Source organism: Amblyomma americanum, chromosome 2 (genome assembly GCF_052857255.1).
Source record: "Amblyomma americanum isolate KBUSLIRL-KWMA chromosome 2, ASM5285725v1, whole genome shotgun sequence".
Lineage (NCBI taxonomy): Eukaryota > Metazoa > Arthropoda > Arachnida > Ixodida > Ixodidae > Amblyomma > Amblyomma americanum.
Genome location: NC_135498.1, coordinates 181,110,928 through 181,133,296, shown reverse-complemented (window position 1 = coordinate 181,133,296; position 22,369 = coordinate 181,110,928). Strand labels below are relative to the sequence as shown.

Here is a 22,369-nt window from a genome sequence, read left to right as displayed (position 1 = left end):
GACGCCACTGCACCCAAGTTACCATTGGCTGCGCCTTCATCCATAGACTCCCAAACGCAAGTGACTTCCTGCACATTTTCTTGGCGAGCAGCTCGGATGGCGAGGGCCTTTCCTGAGCTTTCCTTCCTCCATATGGGACAGCATTCTATGTAGCAGTCGCAACGGACTGACACAATCGTCCACAGGCAATGGCCGAGACAACGAGACGAGTGTCGACAACCAGGAGAGAATCTTTATTCGTTCCTCTTAGAGCGCGACGACAACGAGTGGGTGCACAGTAGTCGGAAGTGTAGTGTGTACACAGCACGTAGTGGTATACATGCACGTTACTTTGGATGCTCCGCGCGCCACGTCCCGGTCTCGGGACCCCAACCCCGACGCGCACAGGCAAGACACCGGGTTCTCACATGCGGTGGGTGATCTGCTCTTGGCCGGTAATGGTCAATGGGAGCTACACAACGAGCAGGGGCACGCGCACTAAACAGGCAGTCCTGGCCATGTGGGACACGACAGATATGTGACACGACAAGACAGACGGCGGATGATGACGATGCTCTTTTTCACTATGTGTCTCTGTGTGTAGCGTGTGATGCGCCCCTCCTCACACAGGGCAACGGTTGATTCTGTGACGTTCGGAGAAAATGAGTATCTCTTCTCTTATCCACACTTTGTTTCAGTTGCGCAGGCGAGGACCTACACGTAGAGAAGTCCGAACTGTGCGTCGATGCCAATTTCGTTGCTCGCGCCCAATGCAGGATGTCTTTCGAGTGTCAGTTCAATGCTGTTTGACAGGATATCGTCGTTAATTGCCTGTGCTTCAAGGGAAGTAGCGGCCGTGAAATGGCAACGCAAATTTCTCCGGGACCCGAAGCTATCGCGAAATCAGTTACGGATGTTGCGTGATAACCTCACCGATTTAGCAGTATACTCGAAGCTGGGACGTGAGGAATATCCTGTTAACGCTGAGGGCGTGCAATTCTAATATGGAATCGCGCATATCAGTAATACAAAATAAAGTTTTGTTATATTTCATACAGTATCGAGCTGATGCGCAGGAAATGCGCGCAATTTCGCTCGAATCCGATCATTGCTCTCCACCGTTCGAATTGTGCCGTGCGAGGAAGGGCGTATGAGTGTGTACGCTAATTCATGCTTTTACAACCATCGATTTTTAACAACCATCTTGTTCAACAACCGGCGACGACGCTGCTGCCTTCCAGGCGTCCTCAACAACGGACATGCGCCGGGAACCCGCAGAAGGTGGTGGCGGCGACTGGTGGTGGAGGTAGTGGTAACGAACGAGTAGGTTCCCGCGTGTTGCGCCACGGCCAGGACGCAGCCTACGACTCCTTCACCTTGGTCCCCGCCGCACGACTCTGCACGAGAGGAGGCAGACGGCAGCTGTTATAGTCCACCACTCGGTGTACAGAATTAAGCGTCAAAGAGCTTGTTGCTGGTACACTTGGTGCGCGGCACTGCCGAGGGACACTGGCGCAAGGGGAACAGGACAAGACACTGCGGTGGCATAGCGGACGCGGAAGTTGTGTCTCTGGACGCGGGCTCGGTTACGGCAGCACTTCCGTATGGAGGTGAAATACAAAAAAATCGCGTATGCTGAGATTTTGGTACAGTTTAAAACATACCCGGGAGGCCGAAGTTCGCCAGGGAATTCGTCCGAAAGTTGGTGTTACTTTATGCCCAGAGTGTCCCTTTATAGGAACACCCTCTTAGAAGCGAGACAACGGACCAGCGCTTGTCCCCTTATTTGCTTGGTCGCCAGTAACCTCTAACATGAAGTAGGAGTAAACGTCATCAGAGTCGCCAGGCTTTGCAGCCTCATCGAGTAGCACATGTATTCATCAACAAAGAGGACTAGAGAGAGAAAGCGTAAATTTTTGTAGGCCTGAAGTACGTGTTCGCCATTTTTATGGACCCGAAATATCATCCCACTACCGCCATCTGGCGGCGCGTTGGTGCCTTCCGCATAACTTTGAGAGAGCCTGTCTTGCATGGTCACCTCAAAGGCGTCTTTTACAACTACGTCCTTTCAAAAATACATGGTTTATCGTGGTGGTGAAAGTCTGCACATTCACTGTAGTTTTAGGTTCAAGCGTTCATATTCTTAAGTAAAAAAGTTATACATAAAAATTAAGTGAAAATATGACATTTATTGAATACTTTCGTCGACTTCTGACTCCTCCGACTCACTTGCGGCACTCAGGGAAAAGAACGAATCAACAGATTTTACAGAATTGCCCCTTTCGAAGAAAGAAGCGAATAAATTGCACAAGTGTGGCGAACTAGGCTTGTTCGTTATTACTTAAAAACAGCGCGAAAGACGGGGCACAAGAAGGAGACAAAACAACCGCTGACTGACAGCTGTTGTCAGTTGTTATTAGTGAGGGCTTGCATGTTTTGCCTCCTTCTTGTGTCCCGTCTTTCGCCCCCTTTTTTAAGTAATAAGTTGGCGGATATCTTAACGCGATGTCTAAAGGCAATCTGATTGAATTTTTGAAGAATGAAAGGTGAAGTTACAGTTAACGTTTGCAGAAACTTTTCGGCGTCGTTTCATTTAGTGCTTCAAGTTCTTTGTTTTGTTTTCACTAGGCGTACTAATTTATATCGTGTTTGTCTCCATTTATTAATTTTTCCTTTTGTCCATATGCTGATGGATTGTTACGCGTGCACTTTAATCACGATTTGTATTCTAAGGCTCGGTCACATAAGTCAACTAAAGGCTAAGACCAGCCTCGTTTATGAATGCATTTGTTGGTAATAATAAAACTTGTCATTATTATTATTAATAATACATGAGGATCGATGTACACATCGGCACAGTGTATGCACTTAACAACTCTGTAACCAACTTAGCATGACATTACAATCTAGAGACACGGCTGACGTGTGACCATCATCTGACATGCGCAGCGTAAAGGGCAGCAACCCATTTCTTCAAAAGCAAAGTCGCAATGGGTCTCTCGTCTGCCTGCTAGAATAAGAGGCGCAAAGTAAAGAAAGCCGCTTTCTCCAGTGTGATTAATACCGGAAGATACGCTGGGTCGGGACGCGGCGGCGTTGCAAAATTTTGCTTTCTGGGGGGGAAATGGCTCTGACATGTGTCCAATTATTGACAGAGGGCCGGGGAGAAAAGAAAACTGTTTATTAGGGCGTACTGTTTACTAAACAGGAAATAATTATGGCGTGGTGAATGGGGTTAACGTCCCAAACTTGCACATGGGCTATGATGTACGCCTTAATGAGGGCTCCGGATTCATTTCTATAATGCGGTGTTCTCTGAATCTGTATAGGTAGAAGTAGATGAGCCATATTTTGGAGCTAACGGCAAAAAAACATCGTCGTTGGCAGCGTTTGCTGATCCCTCAGTTACCCCTTACTGCACGCAGTGAGCGACTACAAAAAAAAATTTAATTTGAAAACAAACAATGTAATAATTGATAATATTAATATCAATCTTGAGAGGCAGCCCTGCTGGGCTGCTCGAACCTGGTGAGCCAGAGGGCCCTGGTCGGGCGCGCCCGAGTCGCAGCTACAGCCAATGGGCTCCTAGTGTTTGTAAGGAACGGCCCTTCAGGACCGCTCCACACTTTGCCTGTAAATACTTCGGCCATTAAAGTTTTCAGTCAGTCAGTGTTGATAATAGCCCATTGCATTTTAACTACACTAATTGCTTTCACGGTAATGGATTAGAGTCGCTAATTAACCTTTCAACTTGTTGCGTGGATTAAAATTTCGGTACTTTAATTGATTACGCTTGTTGCCTCTGGAAGCTTTCATTCTGCGATCAACATCACCGGTCGATACCCTATTGCAGTTTGTATCCCCTCCAGTAGTTGCCACGTGCAGGTTTGTTAATTTAAAACTACATTTAACAAAACTTAACTTAAAAACCTGATGACTAATGCATACTGTTCGAGCGTCACGAGAGTCACACCCTGGCAAAATGTCGAGTCTTGTTACGCTGAATTTCTCCCAGGTTTGCATATCATCTTCGGCACCACTGGGGTATCGAGCTGGGAAAGGGCATCTCGGCACACATTGCAGAGACTGCGAAACTAACCCGTGCCACCCCCTGCTCCTGCAAACAAAGCAGACAGAGTAAGAAGCTGAGGCAGCACACATCGCATGGTCCAAAGGCACATGCGTTAGCAGTCCCTCCATAGCATGTCAACAAAAGAATTGGCGTTTCTGGCCGCAGGGAAGTGATGATGGTGTTATCATGTACATTTGTTTGGTTGTTCCTGTGTATGAACGAGCGGAATAGCCACTATGATTTTTTTTCGTTGTTTGGAGCTTACTATATATTTCTTCGTTCCAAGCAATAAAACTTTTGTTTCAGGTCAGCGGCTGTCTTCGTGCGTGCTTCTTTTCGTCCCTGTCATAATTCGCGCTGTTCCTTTTTTATATCTAAAAAAATCTTAATCATCGCAAGGTCTTTGAATCCGTCTTTACTGAGTAACCTACGTAAGCAAGGAAACTTTTACCGCAAAAAAAAAAAATACAGTCGTTTAAGCCTTTCTCTGCACGATCATTAGAGGAAATGCTCTAATGTACTACAGAAGCTACTAAACACTCGTCCTATCCGACACGCTTGTGGCTGTGTGTACTGGCAAGATGTCTGTGTCATAATGATTGGTGGTTTCATATAAGTTCGTATCAATTTTATACTTGTAGCTGTGTGTACTTGTCGCGTGGTATGCATCCACCCTGTAAAAGCCTTACGGCTGACGGTATAAATAAATAAATAAATAAATAAATAAATAAATAAATAAATAAATAAATAAATAAATAAATAAATATGATAAAATGAGTTACTGCGAAAACCAGATGTTTCGAGGCTGGCAACAATATCGGGAAGCAGCGGCGCATCTTGAACTCATCTCCTAATCATGCGGCCAGAAATACTAAACTGCAAAGACAATACGTCCACTAACCGCAACGACATTGTGCATGTTTTTAGTATTTTCATTTCCGATCCATTCCTCATAAATAAGTTCATGTCAAAGCCGCGTTGAGCATTCATTTTTTCTTTCTCACACTACATCATCTGAAGTGTAACTCTTAATTCTTAATCTAAAACATACCACTTGCGGCTTTAAAATCCATACGTATTGTATCAACGAAGCATCATGACATCATCGCCGGCATATTCGCCCATGTTGTAAACGCCACTTAAGACTGGTGTGTTCTCCCAATAATTAAAAGTAAAACAGTTCCCGTATTCAAGAAAGAAAACAGAAACCTTATCAGCCATTATTCGATAAGTTATTAGAGAAGGAATTCAAATACATTTTTCTAATTACTTCCACAAATTTTATCTATTATCAACCGAGACATTTTGGTTTCGCTATGGTTAATCTACTAAACTCTCCTTAATAGTACTTATGAATAAATCGGAACTTGACAAAACTAAACTAGTTGCATTCCTTTTTATTGATTTCCCGAAATCATCTTATACCATCAATCATTAAATTATTTTCATCAAAGCCGCTTCAGCAGTACCGGTGCCGCACTGCTACTTCGAAGCTATTTACTTAATGGAGAGCAAGTGGTCGCCATTTCAACCTTTCAGTCAAACTCAAAGATCATCAGTATAGGTGTTCCAAAAGGCTTCCGTATTGGCGTTCTTTTGTTTTAGATTTATGCTATTAATGAAGTTACCATCCTACCTTTCATCATCATCATCCCACTGTCTTTTGGTACGCCGAGGATAAAGCTGTGTTCATGATGATGGTGAAGAATTTTTATGGTGCAAGGGCAGCTTTGGCCAAAGAGCGTCATGGCACAAGGTAGTTTTCATTTCACAAGAACCAGACCAAGACTTAGCGTAAATGCGTGCTGTCAGGAAAAACTGGTCATTAATCCCTTGAAAACAAAGTATACGGTTTCTAGCACGCAAAACGAGAATCGACGTACTATAACTTTGTTTTTCATCAGCTCTCTTACTATCTTCTCTAGTGATCACAGTACATTCCTCTGCGCAGGGCCGATATATATTTGAAGTTCACCGCTCATGCTAACCAAAATATGGCATACGGATTCTCTTGAAAGCGTGCTATTATTTCAACACACGCACGCTGATCACATTTTACTATGTCTTTAGTCAGTCGCCAATTCAGGTGTTAGTGTGTTAGTTCCCGGGGACTTATCAAACTCATTTAGTTCCACTTCCACATATCCAAAATAAGGCCATGTGACTCATTACACCCTGTACATATTTATTATTATGTAACTAGTTTTTGTTTATGTTACCTCTCCCCCTATCCCCTTTTCCTGTCCCCTCACATCATTTCATTTCTTCATTCTGCCTGCTATCCTTTATTTCCGCTGCCCCAGCTCAGGTGCTGCAGTATCGATGGCAGATGCCGGGGCTAGCAAAAACCTTTTCCTTCCTTTTTATTAATATCTTAATAAACCACTTACTACTACCGCTCATTACACGTAGCCCATATATAACACTCATGTCGCTCCCTTTTTAAACAACACCACACTCTTCCGATTAGTGAGTGAATCAAACCTAACCTAGGAGTTTTTGCATTTCAGTTCGTTTTTAAGGCATTTCGCCGATGCAAACATTTTCTACTGCCTAAAGAACGCGCTAAAGCAAGTAGACGCTGGTATTCTGTGTAGTTATAGCCAACAGAACAATTATACCTTACAGTGTTAACTCTGCTCCACCCCTTTCTTAATTTATACGGTCGTTACGTGCTTTCATTTTGTGATTAGTTTCCTCTCAATAATTATTATTTTACTTTGTCTATTGATGCGTAATTTTTTACCTTACTGATGCGTTACCTTGTCACATTTTGTCAGTTGTTAATATGATCCATAACATACGGATGTATGTTGACTACCGCTTTTTTATTTATGTCTTCTTACCGTCAGATGATGATCTTCATTTTCTTTGTAAATGCTTTAGGCTTACTAATTATATACTTCATTTCTGATAAGCAGTCCCAATGCAGTGCATCCCTTTGGCACCTCTTCCTGTACTACACCCTTCAAAGCTTTGTACTTTTTTCGTATATTAATATACTTGAACTTGAGCGCACGGGCGTGTTTTGCGTTTCGGCTGCACAGAAATGCAACCGCCGCGGCCGGTTCAGACATCAGCGAGGGTTAACAGCGCGTGACGTGTTTTTCTCTGCAGTCCAGGGAGCCGTAGTTGTATGCGGACGGTATGGCCTCGTCCATGACCGCAACGGGGCGACGACTCAAATACGAGCGAGGCGAGTACATAACACATGAGGAGGAAGCCAAAGCTACTCGAGGTTTCGCTTGGGACTTCCGCTGTCCAGACGCCACGCTACCTGTTTAGGGCGTCACCAGCGCGCTCGCTAATTCATCCCCCAGGTATACCTGTGCTTGTCCGTCTACTGAAGATTACCCGAGTGCCACCCACTTCATTGAGTAGCTATCCAAAAGCTGTGGCGGCGTCTTCAAACCGGCACGCGAACAACCCGGAACAAAATTCACACGGCGATGGCCTTCAGCAGCCGTTGAATGCAACCTCTGCGAAAGGCGCGCGCTGCTATTATTAGACCTGTGAGTCGCTGACGACGCCGCGGTCACAAAACAACGCGTGCGAAGCAGATGAGAGAGAGAGACCGGTTTTCCCTCGGGGCTCACACTACTGTCTACTATTTTCCTGCTCAAATGGGCACTCTGTAAACGAACTGGTTAGCCTGGCCCGCCCCGGGTTTGCTTCCCACGCTGCACAAGGCCGCTTTTGTGCCACCCTTGACAAGGACTGATCTACATGGCCGTTTATTCAGATCGACTGCTTTGTTACCGCTCTCCGTGCTGCGCCCTGCGTTCTCATATAATCGAGTTGGGTCTCATTCATGAAGGGCAACGGCCCACCTTGGTTATGATACGGGATGAAAGCGCGAGCGCCGCGGAGCGTCACCGACGATGGGAAACTAGACTCGCCCTGATCTTTTCGCCACGTGCACGTAATGAGCACTCTCGCACTCCACACAAAGAAATGCGGAAATTGTGGCCAGTTAGTGTTGACTTCTTTACTGCCGTGCAGCCCGTTTTAATTTATCGGAAGTGCGAGCGAAGGAATCAGTCGTATACGAGTCATTTTTTTTTTTTCACGTACAATGCGCAGAGCACTCTAGCTTTTCGACAGAACCCCCACCCGCCCTCCTTTTTTTTCTTGTGCGCCCCTTCATTGCGATTAATCTCGTTGATATAGAAATAAATAAAAACAACCGACGAGAAAGAGAGTGAGAGAGAAACGTTTAATGCATAGCGAACTGCGAGAGGCTAAGGGACAAAAAGGAGGACACATACACGATGAACACAAGCTCAGAACTGTAATTGAAAATTGGTTGTTCGGGATAGGAAATGGCGCAGTATATCTGTCTCACATATCGGCAGACACTTGAACCGCGCCGTAAGGGAAGGGATAAAGCAGGGACTGAGATAAGAAAGGAAGAAAGAGGTACCGTAGTGGAGGGCTCCCGAATAATTTCGATTACCTGGGGATCTTTAACGTGCACTGACATCGCACAGCACACGGGCGTCTTCTGAGTTTCCCCAACACCGAAACGCGGCCGCTGCGGTCGGGTTCGAACCCGGGAACTCCGGATCAGAAGCCGAGCGCTCTAACCACTGAGCCACCGCGGCGGGTACCAAACTCATTTTGTAGGACAGCCATGTCGAAGCACACGTGCTGCTATCTTTGGCAAATGCCACAGACAGGAAATGAAACATGCAGCTGCAGGAAAACGAAGCATAAAATGGCCAGGCTTAGCTTGGTTAAGCCAAGAATGCGTTGCATATCTCGATGGAGTTCCGTGCTGCTCCGTTGACTCTATAGGCTATTGACTCGATCGCCATTGAAACTGCCCGTGTGGCAGCGCTCGATCGCCTTTGAGTCGATGGACTATCGGTTCGAGGGCCCTCGAAATGCCCGTGTGACAGGGGTATAAGACTGTCCCGGCGAAGGAGCGCAGCTCTTTTATACATATGCCGTGACGTCAATCATAGCGCAGCGCCCCTAGCGGGAGGAGCGGGAGTCAGGTGGTGGCTGCGGCCGCGCGCGACCGCGCCAGTTGGGGCCCATCATCATCATCAAAACGTTTATTTCCACCGAAATGAAACTCCTTTTTGGACCCCCCGGCACGCAGGCCTAAGGGAGCCCTACTTAGGAGCCTCGCAAACTAAGGTCTGGTGAAGACACATTGTCGCTTCACGGCCTCAGCCGCCAGGCGGATGGCTTGTCGCTGCTTAGCGGTGTCCTCGCTCCGCAGCAAGGTCTCCCAGGCTTCTCTATCTTCTATCTTTTGCTCGGCGCCCGGGCTTCCAGCACATTCCCATATGACGTGGTCGAGAGTGCCCCTCTCCCCGCACGTTATACAATATTGGTCTTTCTCCTCTTTGGAGATTGTGATGTATACCCAGAAGGGGCTTATATGATTCCCCCCTTGCAATCTTCTCCACGCAATTGCCTCCTCTGTTGCGAGGGAACGGTCGGGCGGCGGATAGACCAGCTTTTCCTCCGTGACGTCACGCGCCGGCGCAGCGAACCTAGCGGGAGGAGCGGGAGTCAGGTGGTGGCTGCGGCCGCGCGCGACCGCGCGAGTTGGGGCCCAGCTTTTCCTCCGGCTGTCGTGACGTCACGTCACGTGGTTTGGTGGCTGCCCGGCCGCGCCCAAGGGCTGAACTGAGTGATTGCAATGTGCAACGCATAAAAACTGAAAGCTGCCCGCGCGGTGGCTCAGTGAACTCGGCCGCGGAGGCCGCGTTTCGACGGAGGCTAAACGCAAAAGGCGCCCGCCGTGTGCTGTGCGATATGCCAGTGCACGTTAAAAATCCCCGGGTGGTCGTAATAATTCCGGAGACCTCCACTACGGCACCTCTTTGTTCCCTTCTTCTCTCACTCGTTCCTTTATCCCTTCCCTTACGGCCCGGTTGAGGTGTCCACCGAGATGTGAGACAGTTACTGTGCTATTTACTCTCCTCAGAAACAAATTGTCATTTTCCTGCGATTACGCGGGTGGTTCGCACTGGTCCTGGAAACCATTATTGGCGCTTCAGCCTTTACCGATGAACTCAGTTTCTGAAGGGGAAGCTGTGTATTAGCCAACCTCATCTCCCAATGTTCCAGGCAAATTTCCTCGCTGTCGTGTTCTCTAAGCTGTTCGGGACACTTCCAGACCATGCGGATGAGGTCTAAGATCTCCCCGTAGACTGGGCATGCGTCACTCGGGTATTGCTTTGGACAGACTTTGCTGTAGCGTACTCTATTGTACCGGTAAATACTTCAGCAACAAACGAAGACCTCTTTAAGTTTATTCGTATGTAGTGAACTGCTCAGAGATCGGTGTTCATGAAAAACATAGCTTAAAAAAAGAGATTTTGCTAGGCTGCTTATGGAAGTGGTCGTTTCAACGCAACCATGGATTCCTTCGAATGCTACAGTTTTAACGGGACCAGCTACGCCAGTGGAGCTCGTTTGAACCATTTCAAATAGAATGCGATACATCAAATGCACGAAAAATTCCAGAAACCACGGAAAAATTTGTTAACTTAGCAAATCACATTACCAGTTTCATTAATATAGACGATTGCAGCGCTGAATCGAAGCATGGCCGATACAGTATCGAGTATTTGCATCGCAAATTATTTTTGGTTCTGCAATTTGTATCGGTATCGGAAATATAATTTTAAAGGGTATCGGGTATCGGTATCGAAGATACTTTTCTTCATGTATCGCGCCCGGCCCTGTTGCCAGCATATAAGGTAATCAGGTGTCCTTGTGAATTTCTGTCGCTTTCGTTGACTGCTCCGACAAGCGCAAGCTACCTCTGGAGGGTTGGCTTCAAAGCTTCCTTTTCCTTGTGGGCTGTTCTCGGAGACTAGCCGCGGGCGAGCGGCGGGCTCGAGCACTGCTGTTACGTGTTTGCCTTGACCAAGCGGCTACTCTCCTACTGTCTGTCGTCATTACAACCAGCCTCGTAAGATTCGTCGCAGGACAAAACCCATAATCGTCAATGTTTCCGTACACGACCGAATCAATGATAACGCAGACGATGCCGAAGACACCAATACGAAGAAAGGAAAATCTTTACCCGCGGATTACGTGAAATCATTACGCCGATTAGTTAAAGCATTGAAGGACTCTGGTTAAAGCTATACATAACCGCATATTTCTCGGCCGGTTCTTCGTTGTGAACCAGGCAACTAATATTTCTGAGATGATCAGTGACCGATGATTAATTGTACATACAGAGAATATGCAGATGGCCCCACCATGCCAACAATTCCGAACAAGATCACTTTTGAACGGGTAAGACTTTATGAATGCAATTATTTTATATATTGTAGGATTTAAATATAACAATTGTAGGGGTACGTTTATTATGTGCCCTCGGAGACGCTGTGCCGGATCCCGCCGCGTATTCAGGCGTAGCCAGCACCGACAACGAGCGGGGCAACTTCTTTATCTTCAGGCGCAGCGTAGTCGCGTAGAGACGCCAGTCTCAACTGCTCGATGCGAGCGATGGAAAAATTTTAAAAGAAAGATTTTGCCAAGCATCGGAAAAATGGATCATTGCTTTCAATATTTCCAAAATAATAATAATTGGTTTTTGGGGAAAGGAAATGGCGCAGTATCTGTCTCATATATCGCTGGACACCAGAACCGCGCCGTAAGGGAAGGGATAAAGGAGGGAGTGAAACAAGAAAGGAAGAAAGAGGTGCCGTAGTGGAGAGCTCCGGAATAATTTCGACCACCTGGGGATCGTTAACGTGCACTGAAATCGCACAGCACACGGGCGCCTTAGCGTTTTGCCTCCATAAAAACGCAGCCGCCGCGGTCGGGTTCGAACCCCCCTACAAATTCCCAATATTCAAAATTTCCCAATATTCAATTTGTTAATATTGGGACTTACAGTTTTCCAATATTCAAAATTTTTGGCCAAGAAGTTGGACATGACCTTCCATTTGCCTCCTCTGCTCCGCCACAGATCTTACTGGACCCGCCGCGGTGGCTCAGTGGTCAGGGCGTTCGGCTACTGATCCGGAGTTCCCGGGCTCGAACCCGACCGCGGCGGCTGCGTTTTTATGGAGGCGAAACGCTAAGGCGCCCGTGTGCTGTGCGATGTCAATGCACGTTAAAGATCATCAGGTGGTCGAAATTATTCCGGAGCCCACCACTACGGCACCTCTTTCTTCTTTCACTTCCTCCTTTATCCCTTCCCTTACGGCGCGGTTCAGGTGTCCAACGATATATGAGACAGATACTGATATATTTCCTTTCCCCAAAAAACAACTATTATTGTTACAGATATTCCGAGGTTGTGGCGTCGCCTGACTGCACACAGACCGAAACTTCTTGAGTGAGACTGCAACGAGCACCAGCTGCAGGCGGCAAAAATCACGAGTTCCATCAAAAACATTTGAGAGAGAGAGAGCGCGTTGTAGATCCGCACAACCGCAATATATAAGGAGCATGATAAAATCTTGAAATTCACGCATCACTCACCGAGCGCTCCACCTGGTGGCCTCCGAATTCGGGGGATGTGTCCACCTGCTGCGAAGAAGGAAAAGAAAAGGGGAAAGTGTGAGATCGAAATGGTCAAGGTTTATTGTCCGAGCATTTCCTTTTTTTCGGACAGCTTTTTTTCGCGTCGACTGTTTTAGTATACGTTTAGAAGAAAAGGATTCTGTAACGCTTTTCCGTAACATGACCTATATCGAGGCGCAGAAAGTTTTAGGCATACCCCCTTTATTGATTACCTCCTGTCATGTTAATCACCTAAAATCGCTAGAAAAATTAAGGAACTTCGGATTCCCCAGTAAACACAGCATCTTTTTCAGACTTGCATAGAAGCTTGGAGTCAATATGAAGAGATAAATAAATATAAATTACGCCTAAAACAAATTCAGTTAGGTGTTACTAAGGGCGCTGTTTATTTATATGCGCAATACAGTAGACATTTGAAGAGATCATGAGAACGAGAGACTGAATGAACCCTATTTGCGCAACAGTAGATTTAGAAAAAAATAAAAATAGTTACAAGTTTGTTTTGTCATATTTATTGGGTACATATTGGCTAAGTACATAAATTCGGTATACAGGCGGAGGTCCCAAAGTCAAGCGACTGTCACGGGACCCCCTAAACTACAAGAATGATGCCAGAAAAACAGCTTCAGACTGCTTTAAACCCATTTAAATTTTCACTACATATGTCTCGTTTGTCATCGTTTGCAACAGAAACTGTCACACACTCCCAATAATTATGAGTATGGTCTTATATCACGCATTTTTGGATTCACAGTCGGGCATTAGTTCTGCGCAATGTACCAACAAATTTAACACTGATAAGCTTTTTTTTTTTTTACCGCGATAAAGCGCTCCGTATCATTGAAATCATTTGTTTTCTGGAACACAAAGAGGTACTTTTCCTCAAACATGATCTACAGTGGTGGCTAGGTTAATGTATGGAGTTTGACTGCTGAGTCGATAAAGCGAGATTGAATCCTAGCCGCAGCGGCCGCGAATTGCAAAAAACGCTCTTGTGCAGTGCGACATCAACGCAAAGTAATCGCATAGAAATTAACCCGAAACAATCCACTATGGCGTCTTATAGCCAATGCGCAGCTTTGGAACGCTGAAGCCCAAATACAATTTTTCTGAAACATAATCTTCTCAAAGTGAAAGATACGTGCACTTACAACCGTTTGCAAACATTTAAAGCTCTACAAGGAACATAAAAGTTCTTATAAATCTTAAAGATTCAACCAATATATATCCGCTCCGCCCCAACGAACACGACTGATTCTCTTTACCCGTACCGTGTACGGGAAATAAAGAACAAATTATGCGCTACCAAATGTGCAGAAATACATAGGCGTAGTAGAAACAGACACACGACAATCCCACACAAAGGCATTCCCAACGCGTTCCTACAATGCGCTGTGTTCGTTCGTTGCGCTGTATTTAACAACGTTTCTGCAAATAACGATTTAAAGGTCATTCAGAATTATGTTGCAGTATATGGCTGAACGATTACTGTTATCTTAATCAGATTTTTTTCTGATTGTTTTTTCATTAAACTGCGTACTGATTTTATGAAATCGCGCTGGACAAGTCACTGCGGCACGGGTAGTTGGAGCCCTGTTAAGCTGCAACCAAAGCAGCTTTTTTTCTTGGCACCATTTTTCTTATTGATGCAAAACAAACTTCTTGATTAATGGATTGATTGATAGCCTATATAGTTGCCTGTATACATCGCAGTCTGCATGAGTGGCCTCAGTTGCTCGTTAAAGTGACGGGTCTCGATGTCGATGTCGTTACCAGGATGGCTGGTCTTTCCGGCTTTCTTTTTTTTCTAAGAGGACGAAGTGCTCAGTCACTGACTTAGTGAGGCGTGCCTGATGCCCAGGCATCGACGAAGGAACCCTGCACCGAATTTGGAACACGCTGTAGCGGCTCCGCGTGCGTGTGCGCCATGACCGCGGAGGCACGATGCTTGGCCGGCATGGTAGGAGTCGCGGTGCCTCCTTTACCCCGTCTCTGCCTAAATTACTTTATTTTATTTAAAGCCCACTGCAGTCATTGAAGACCAAGCAGGGAGGGCAATACAGGTCACAAGAAAAATGCATTTCAGCGCCACCATTGGCAAGCAATCACAAAATATAAAACGGACAGGGTGCAGTGCAAACACGATATAGAGCAGAAAGGGGAAAAAAATGAATCAGCAATCAGTGAAGCAAAAAAATCTACACAGGGTTTTTCGTACACTTGCTTCAAAAACTGTTACATTATAAGCAGAAAAAACATCTCTTGGAACGGCATTCCACTGGGTGACAGTGCGGGGAAAAAACAATTCTTAAATCTGTTAGTACGTGCAAAGATTAGTTCCAGATTGTGATGGTGGGAGTGCCTAGTTTGACGACTCACACGTGGATGAATGAATGATAATAATAATTGGTTTTTTGGGGAAAGGAAATGACGCAGTATCTGTCTCATATATCGTTGGACACCTGAACCGCGCCGTAAGGGAAGGGAGAAAGGAGGGAGCGAAAGAACAAAGGAAGAGAGAGGTGCCGTAGTGGAGGGCTACGGAATAATTTCGGTCACCGGCTGTCGCGCACTTACACGGTCACAACGTGCAATGATCCTCCGCGCGCGCATTGGCTGCGTGTGGCCCGGGGAACGACGGGTGCGTCACGGAATCACGACGAGTGATGTGTGTGACGGATGCGGTGCAGTGGAAACACTGGAACACCTGCTCCTTCGCTGTTCCGCGTTCGCCGATGCTCGTCGCGATATGCTCGCGGCCTATAGGGCGCAGGGCATACTACCAGACTCCATCAAGACGCTATTGTGGCCGCAGGGCAGTGCGCGCACTCGTGAGCGAACTTTGGTGAGCCTCTGTGCATTCCTCGAACACACGGGCTTGACGTCCCGTCTGTCCTCCGTCAGGTAGTTACACGCAGTGACCGAACGCTCCGCGAGTTCCACCTTGAACGATTAATAATTGGACGCCCCACTCCAGTTGTAACCAACACAGTGCTGTGCGCGTGTGTGATTTAATTCCTCTAAAATGAACCAATCACGCGCACAACCTGGGCACATTTCTTATTGTGTAAATAGTTTGTACATATTACTTCTCCCCTTATCTTCCTGTCCCCTCATTTCTTTCATTTCATTTCTTCATTCTGCCTGCTGTCCTTTATTTCCGCTGCCCCAGCTCAGGTGCTTCAGTATCGATGGCGGATGCCGGGGCTAGCAAAAATATTTTCCTTCCTTTTTACTATTGTTTTTAATAAAAAGACTACCACCACCACCACCTGGGGATCTTTAACGTGCACTGACATCGCACAGCACGTGAGCGCCTTGCCGTTTTTCCTCAAGTGCGTATTCAGCGTATTTTGATCGAACGGCTTTACAAAATGTGTTCAGCAACGTAGTCAAGTATCCACAGGACGCGCCAGCCGGCAAAAAAAGTTTTGCGAAATAGCGACTTCGAAAACGTTCGCCTTTTGTTTCAGTTGTCTCAGAACACCCGCCCAAGTTGTTCACTTTTCTGTACTTATTGGGAAGTCCAAGCGATAACAAAGTTTTTAGCGGTGCCCGCCGATTGAAGGCAAGTGTCTGCGAAATCTTTTTCTGTAAACGATGAACTGTTCCTCATGGCAATTTCTTGCTTAGACATTTGCAACTTTTACGCTTATTGCTGAAATCACAAAATTCAGCAAGAGCTGGCGTAAACGTCCGTGTTTTTTTAAGGATCTGTCCAAGTGTCCACCCACTTTAAGACCGCGGTACCGCGCCTTTCCATGCAATTTCTTTTAACTAATTAAAAGATGAGCACTCTCTGGCTGTGGCAGAGCGAGGACATCGTACTTCGAGCTGCGCTGTAAATCAACTCGTGCCTTGTGCTACGTTCATCGCATTCGAGTCGGCGCGCGCTTTCCCGTGATCACGTGACCACTCTTTGCATGCACCCGAGCCTTGCACTTCGTGCAACATATCTCACCATCAGAACGAACTCACGGTCGTAAGACTCCTGTCCAAAGATATATGAGACAGATACTGCGCCATTTCCTTTCCCCCCCAAAAAAACAATTATTATTATTATCGTAAGACTCCGCCAAACGCTCTAAAAATACCTTTCAAAGCACCTCGTTTGGAGTCTCCTCCAGGCGGTATCTTGCGCCTTATCCAGCGTTTTGTCAGGCCGTGGAAATTTGTGCCTTTCCGATTTGTAATGGCTTGTGATATTGTGGAAAGAGGCCAGCCCCTTCTTGGCGCATTCCATGGATACGGACGACCCACCTATTCGGTTGACGAAACCTCGAGCCATGTTGTGGGCCGCCTCGTTTCCCGGATTCCCCGAGTGAGCCGGCAGCAATATCACCTCAATTTCGTTCTAAGGTTGCCTGGTCAGTTTCAGTATCTGTTGTGCCCCAGTCGGGATTCTACCCCCCACAAACCTACGGAGAATCAATTTGGAATCCGAGAAGATCTTACCCGCGTCAGTGCTAGCTGTGACTAGTGCCGCAGTTGCCTCTGTCGCTGTTTCTGAAGGTTTTGTCAATAGCGACCCTCAGGCCCGCAGCCGGCCGCACACGTCGAGTGCGAGCGCTCCGCTTGTTGTGTATTCTGCCGCGTCTACATAGACAGATCCTTCGCCCGTCCCCTATTTTTCGTGTAGAGCCATTGCCTTAGCTTTCCTCCTTCCTTCGTGGTGTGATGGGTGCATATTCTTTGGCACTGGTTTGATCCGCAGTCCCTTCCTTATGAGCTTGGGTATCTGTGTTTTCGTGTCCGCGGGTGAAGGTTCCACGCCTATCGAAAGGTGCTCTAGTACGGCTCTGCCTGCCTTGGCGCGCTTAAGTCGTTCTGTGTGCATCGTCATGTGAGCCTACTTGAGCTCCTCCAATGTGTTATGTATTCCCAGTCCCAGAAGATTTTGTGTCGACGTGAAGTTCGGCAGCTGCAAGGCTTTGTATGCTTGCCTAATTATCGCCTCGGCTTTGCCTTTCTTCGAGGCATCTAGCTTGATGTATGAGAGTGCATACACTATCCTGCTCAGGAAAAATGCCTGCACTATCCTGCAGAGGTCTCTCTCTTTTACCCCCCTCCTACGGTTGGCGATTCTTCTAATCAGTCAGACTGACATATTAACCGATCTTTTCAGCTTTTACAGGGTTTCTTTTAGTTTTCCTGTTAGCTTGTAAATACAGTCCCAAGATTCTTATGAACTGCAAATCCTTGATAGTAAGTCCCCCCACACATACTTTAAGCGGGGGTGGGGGCGCTTGTCTCCTGGCACCGGGACCTCTGGGGTTGTCTCTGATGATGTCCAGCGTGCCGTTCAATGACCTCTCCTCACCTGCTCGTACCGCGTCCGCACTTGTCCCCCTAGAACTGCTGGCTTAACCACGCCCCTTCCGATGCGCGGGTAAATTTCACCCGTACGGGGTTGAGCCTCATAATTAGCCTTTGGCACCGTATTGAGAACGTGCAGAGCCTAAAGAGGGCACATCGCACCTACAGCCTTTAATCAGACAGCGGTGGCAGCGCCATCGACAGCGATGGCCGCGTTCTTATGGATGCTTGCCTGCGACCGCCGCTGGCTGTTATGTTTGGGTCGAACGGAGCACGATGGCCGCAAGTGTCTCTGGTGTTCGAAGAGTCAGATGCACTGAATTTTTCATGATGTCAGGGCATATAAAGAAGCAAAGCTGTAAGCATATTTTCGACGTGTCAAAAAAATGCCGAAGCTCGCACTATCGCGTTGTAAAGCGATGGTGCCTGTGGAACATACGAATGTGATTGTGTTAAAGTTAAAGAGCTCTCTCTTACACTTCAGGTTTGTACGCATTTTTTCTTAAGTAGAGCTAGTGCAATCAACGTAAGTTCTAGCACTCAATGCATGTCGTGCGAATCACCTGGAAAGTGAGCCGCTTGGACAGGGTGCGATGTGTGCAGGACGCGAAACAAAAGGCGTCGCACAGTTGATACAAGACTAGCGAACAGCTGTTGGAAAACAAGACCCGTTCTAACTGCTGCAAATACGTGATTGTGTCTAACAACGGTCGAATAAATGGTAGTTTTAACTGCAGCTATTTGCGATGCTTAATAACGGTACCGTTGTGTTGTTTAACCTTACGATCGTGCGACCAGTGGCATGTCTATAAATAGCCACTTTGCATACTGCACATGGAGGGATTAGAGTACGTGTGTGGTGCCGGAGGTGTTCCTTTCGTGTTAAAAGGAGGGTGGTGTCATCCTGAGTGAGGACTCGAGGCGAAAACGAGGTTGGGGTCGCAAGGTGGGTCGCAGAACCTGCACGTCTTTCAGAGCTCAGGAGGTCACGTGGCAACCGCTAAATACGGATTGGCTGCGGGATGCGTGCCAGTAGACGATGGATGTCTTGGCAGATTTCTGGGGTGCGACAGACGCGTCGTAGTAGGCGTGTGACGTGAAGGGCGTAGGTGCGAATGACAATGCTGGCCGTGGGTAGCATGGGAACGGTGGCCACAGAGCGAAGTGCCTCTTGAACCGCAAGCATCTCCGCACAGAAGGAGGAAGGAGGTTCTGGGAGGCGGAACCTGAGCGTTTTGTTCAGCGCAGGCCGTTGTTGTTTCGCAGGCCTGCATGCTTGCGTCAACGTATATAAGGATGGAGTCATGCGGCAGATGGGCATGGGCGTCTTGTTCTGTAATTCGGACGACCATGCACTTGATAGCGGTTTGCTGACATCGAAGTGCGCTCTGCAAATCTTCGAACACTTCATCGGCAGGCGTTCAATTCCGCCGGCGCATATGGTGTCGAAAATTTTGTCAATTAGTACTTGTACAATGGGAATAAGAACGAAAGTGCGAAACATGTTGGGTGAATACTCGCTTCATGCGTCGCAAACGATGCATTACAGCGATATATCGCTGATGTTGGAAGCACAGTTGTGCTAAGAAGCTGTAACTGCTAGTTCCAGGCAGGCGGTTCTCGCAATTGTGTGAACATTTAACTACGAAGCAGCTGACGCCAAACATTAGAGGCAGAAAAAAAGAAGTCATTAATCAAAGCAAAAGCAGCTTGAATAATGTTTCCGCTCACTACGTGCGATTAGCAATCCACACGCTGCTTCCGCCGCCGCTGGTGCCGTAGCGTCGCTGCGTATCACTCGAGTCGAGACACCTGCGGGGGACCGCACGGTGGTGCTACCGTCTTCCTGTACGCTCCCGATAAATTCCGAGTGGTACGTTAAAAAATAGTCGGTTTCACTCTGTAGTTGATTTGCTTCTTGGAAAGCGATTGATTTCCGGCTTCACTTTGCGTATTACTTCTCTACGCGCTCCTTTAGTGGCGGCCGCATATGTGTGTTGCAGAGCTTCCACCATTCTACACGTGTTTCAACACTGTTAGGCAGCGAAACTCATTGCTTTTAACTCACCCGGGTATTCTGGGTCGTGGGGATGGGTCCCACCGGTGATATGTGTTTGCGTTTTCTTCTGATTTATTCTAAATTACCCCGTAAAAAAAGAATTCCTTTAATTTGCTCATCTACAAAAAGACTTACTAAATAAATTTTAGAAGTTGCAATCCCCCATGCATTCTCCGGTCTCAGCGACTGTTGGCTATTTATAAAACACATCTCAACGGATCCCTAAGCATTCCTATTCATTTCTGCTCTTAGGAAGGTGGTGGCTTAACTCGCCGAGGCTTCACAAAGACGACACCGGCCGGCATTTTCGCCAAGTGCCGCTGATATTGCTATCGCACTAATACCGGTACATCATCATCACTGTTACTGTAATCGGCAGCCGAATGTACGTTGAATGCAGAACAAAGGCCTCTATTATTTGTCTCCAGTCATCTTTATTCCGCATTTGTAGCGGCCGCCTTATTTCCGCACGGTTCCCAATCACCTGACCCTCTGCCGTCCGTGTTTTCGTTTCCCTACCTTTGAATCCATGCCGTTACCTGAGACCAGCAGTGATCTGTCCGCGGCATTACACGTCCTGCCAATGTTCGTTCGTGGTGGTGGTAGTGGGTTTTTTAATTAAAATAATAGTAAAAAGGAAGGAAAAGATTTTTGCTAGCCCCGGCATCTGCCATCGATACTGAAGCACCTGAGCTGGGGCAGCGGAAATAAAGGACAGCAGGCAGAATGGAGAAATGAAATGAAAGAGGTGAGGGGACAGGAATAGAGGACAGGGGGAGAAGTAATACGTACAAACTATTTACACAATAAGAAGTGTGTCCAGGTTGTGCGCGTGATTAGTTCATTTTAGAGGAATTAAATCATACACGCGCACAGCACTGTGTTGGCTACAACTGGAGCGGGCCGTCCAGTTATTATTCGTTCAAGGTAGAACTCGCGGAGCGTTCGGTCACTGCGTGTAACTACCTGATGGAGAACAGACGGGACGTCAAGCCCGTGTGTTCGAGGAATGCACAGAGGCTCGATCACCAAAGTTCGCTCACGAGTGCGCGCACTGCCCTGCGGCCACAATAGCGTCTTGATGGAGTCTCGTAGTATGCCCTGCGCCCTATAGGCCGCGAGGCCGCGTTCGTACCTCTTCATTTTCGCGGGTATATTATGAAATGATGCAGCGTCTGCTTTGGGTCAAGTTGCCTCATGCACTATAAATAATAATAATAATAATAATAATAATAATAATAATAATAATAATAATAATAATAATAATAATAATAATAATAATAATAATAATAATAATAATAATAATAATAATTATAATAATAATAATAATAATAATAATAATAATAATAATAATAATAATAATAATAATAATAATAACAACAACAACAACAATAATAATAATAATAATAATAGGTTTTGGGGGGAAAGGAAATGGCGCAGTACCTGTCTCATATATCGTTGGATACCTGAACCGCGCCGTAAGGGAAAGGATAAAAGAGGGAGTGAAAGAAGAAAGGAAGAAAGAGGTGCCGCAGTGGAGGGCTTCGGAATAATTTCGACCACCTGGGGGGATCTCTAAACACAGATGCGCCTATCGGGAGTAAAAAGTGAGTAATATGTCCTCTAGCACACTCCCTTTTATCTTTGTGTTTAGAGTATGGTTAAAGGCGGATTGCTTCACAGCGTAACACATCAATAGCCCTCGTCCCGCCTACCTTTCTGTGCTGCCCCATGGGCTGTGCTAAGAAATTAACAAGATCTTAATTATGAAATAGAGCTTGTTATTATCGCTTCATTTCCGCGAGGATATCGTGAGATGGATTTTGTTTTACCGCGATGTCGGTACCAGTGGCACTCGGCGAAAATGTTGGCGTTGTTCGTGTGAAGCCTCGGCGAGTGATGCTTCCACTCTGCAGGAGGCCCAGCCACCACCCCGCCACAAACCATTGGCTAAGAGGCTGCCTACCCACCCGCCGTCACTCCCTGTCCATCTCCCCACCTCACTCCCGAACACCTTCACTATCCAGAAGAGCGCCCACCTCTCCTCCCCCTGCAGAAGCGCCACTTACCACCACGCTCCGCAAGGCCTCCGTCCACTAGAAGCCCACGCAGCAACGGAAGGAAAGAGTGACGGCGAAATTGAATTCAAAGATGCTGCGGGTAACTGACGCTATTCGCACTAGGCGCCGTACTCCCCGAAAAAGAATTTCTCCGCCATGGACTCCATGCGTGCTTTAATTCCACAGCGTGGATCCAATCGTTCCGCCAGTCTAAGCCACCGTGAGGAGGTGGCGCTGCTGAGAATCCGGCTGGGTGCTGCGATGACTCCTGCGGTCAGGCCCACCTGCACATCGCAGACACCTCCTCTGATCTGCCCCTTCTGCCTCGCTCCCGATACAGAGGCGAAGGAGACCACTTATTGACAGCTTTCCCGG

At 47.0% G+C, this 22,369-nt stretch overlaps 1 protein-coding gene across 2 annotated transcripts in view; it reads right to left on the bottom strand.

The window, feature by feature from the left end:
* Window positions 1-218: 218 nt before the first annotated feature.
* The window catches only part of LOC144119348 (uncharacterized), a 31,799-nt gene continuing 9,648 nt past the window's right edge, over window positions 219-22,369 (bottom strand). Inside the window, exons 2-3 of one of the 2 annotated variants that reach the window (XM_077651992.1) lie at window positions 12,518-12,565; window positions 219-1,376 (exon numbers count right to left, since the gene is read on the bottom strand). In XM_077651992.1, coding sequence (XP_077508118.1) covers window positions 1,341-1,376; window positions 12,518-12,565 — 84 coding nt within the window. In that variant the 3' untranslated portion in view covers window positions 219-1,340. The remainder of the gene's footprint in view (window positions 1,377-12,517; window positions 12,566-22,369) is intronic. The other variant, XM_077651993.1, reaches the window with a different exon arrangement.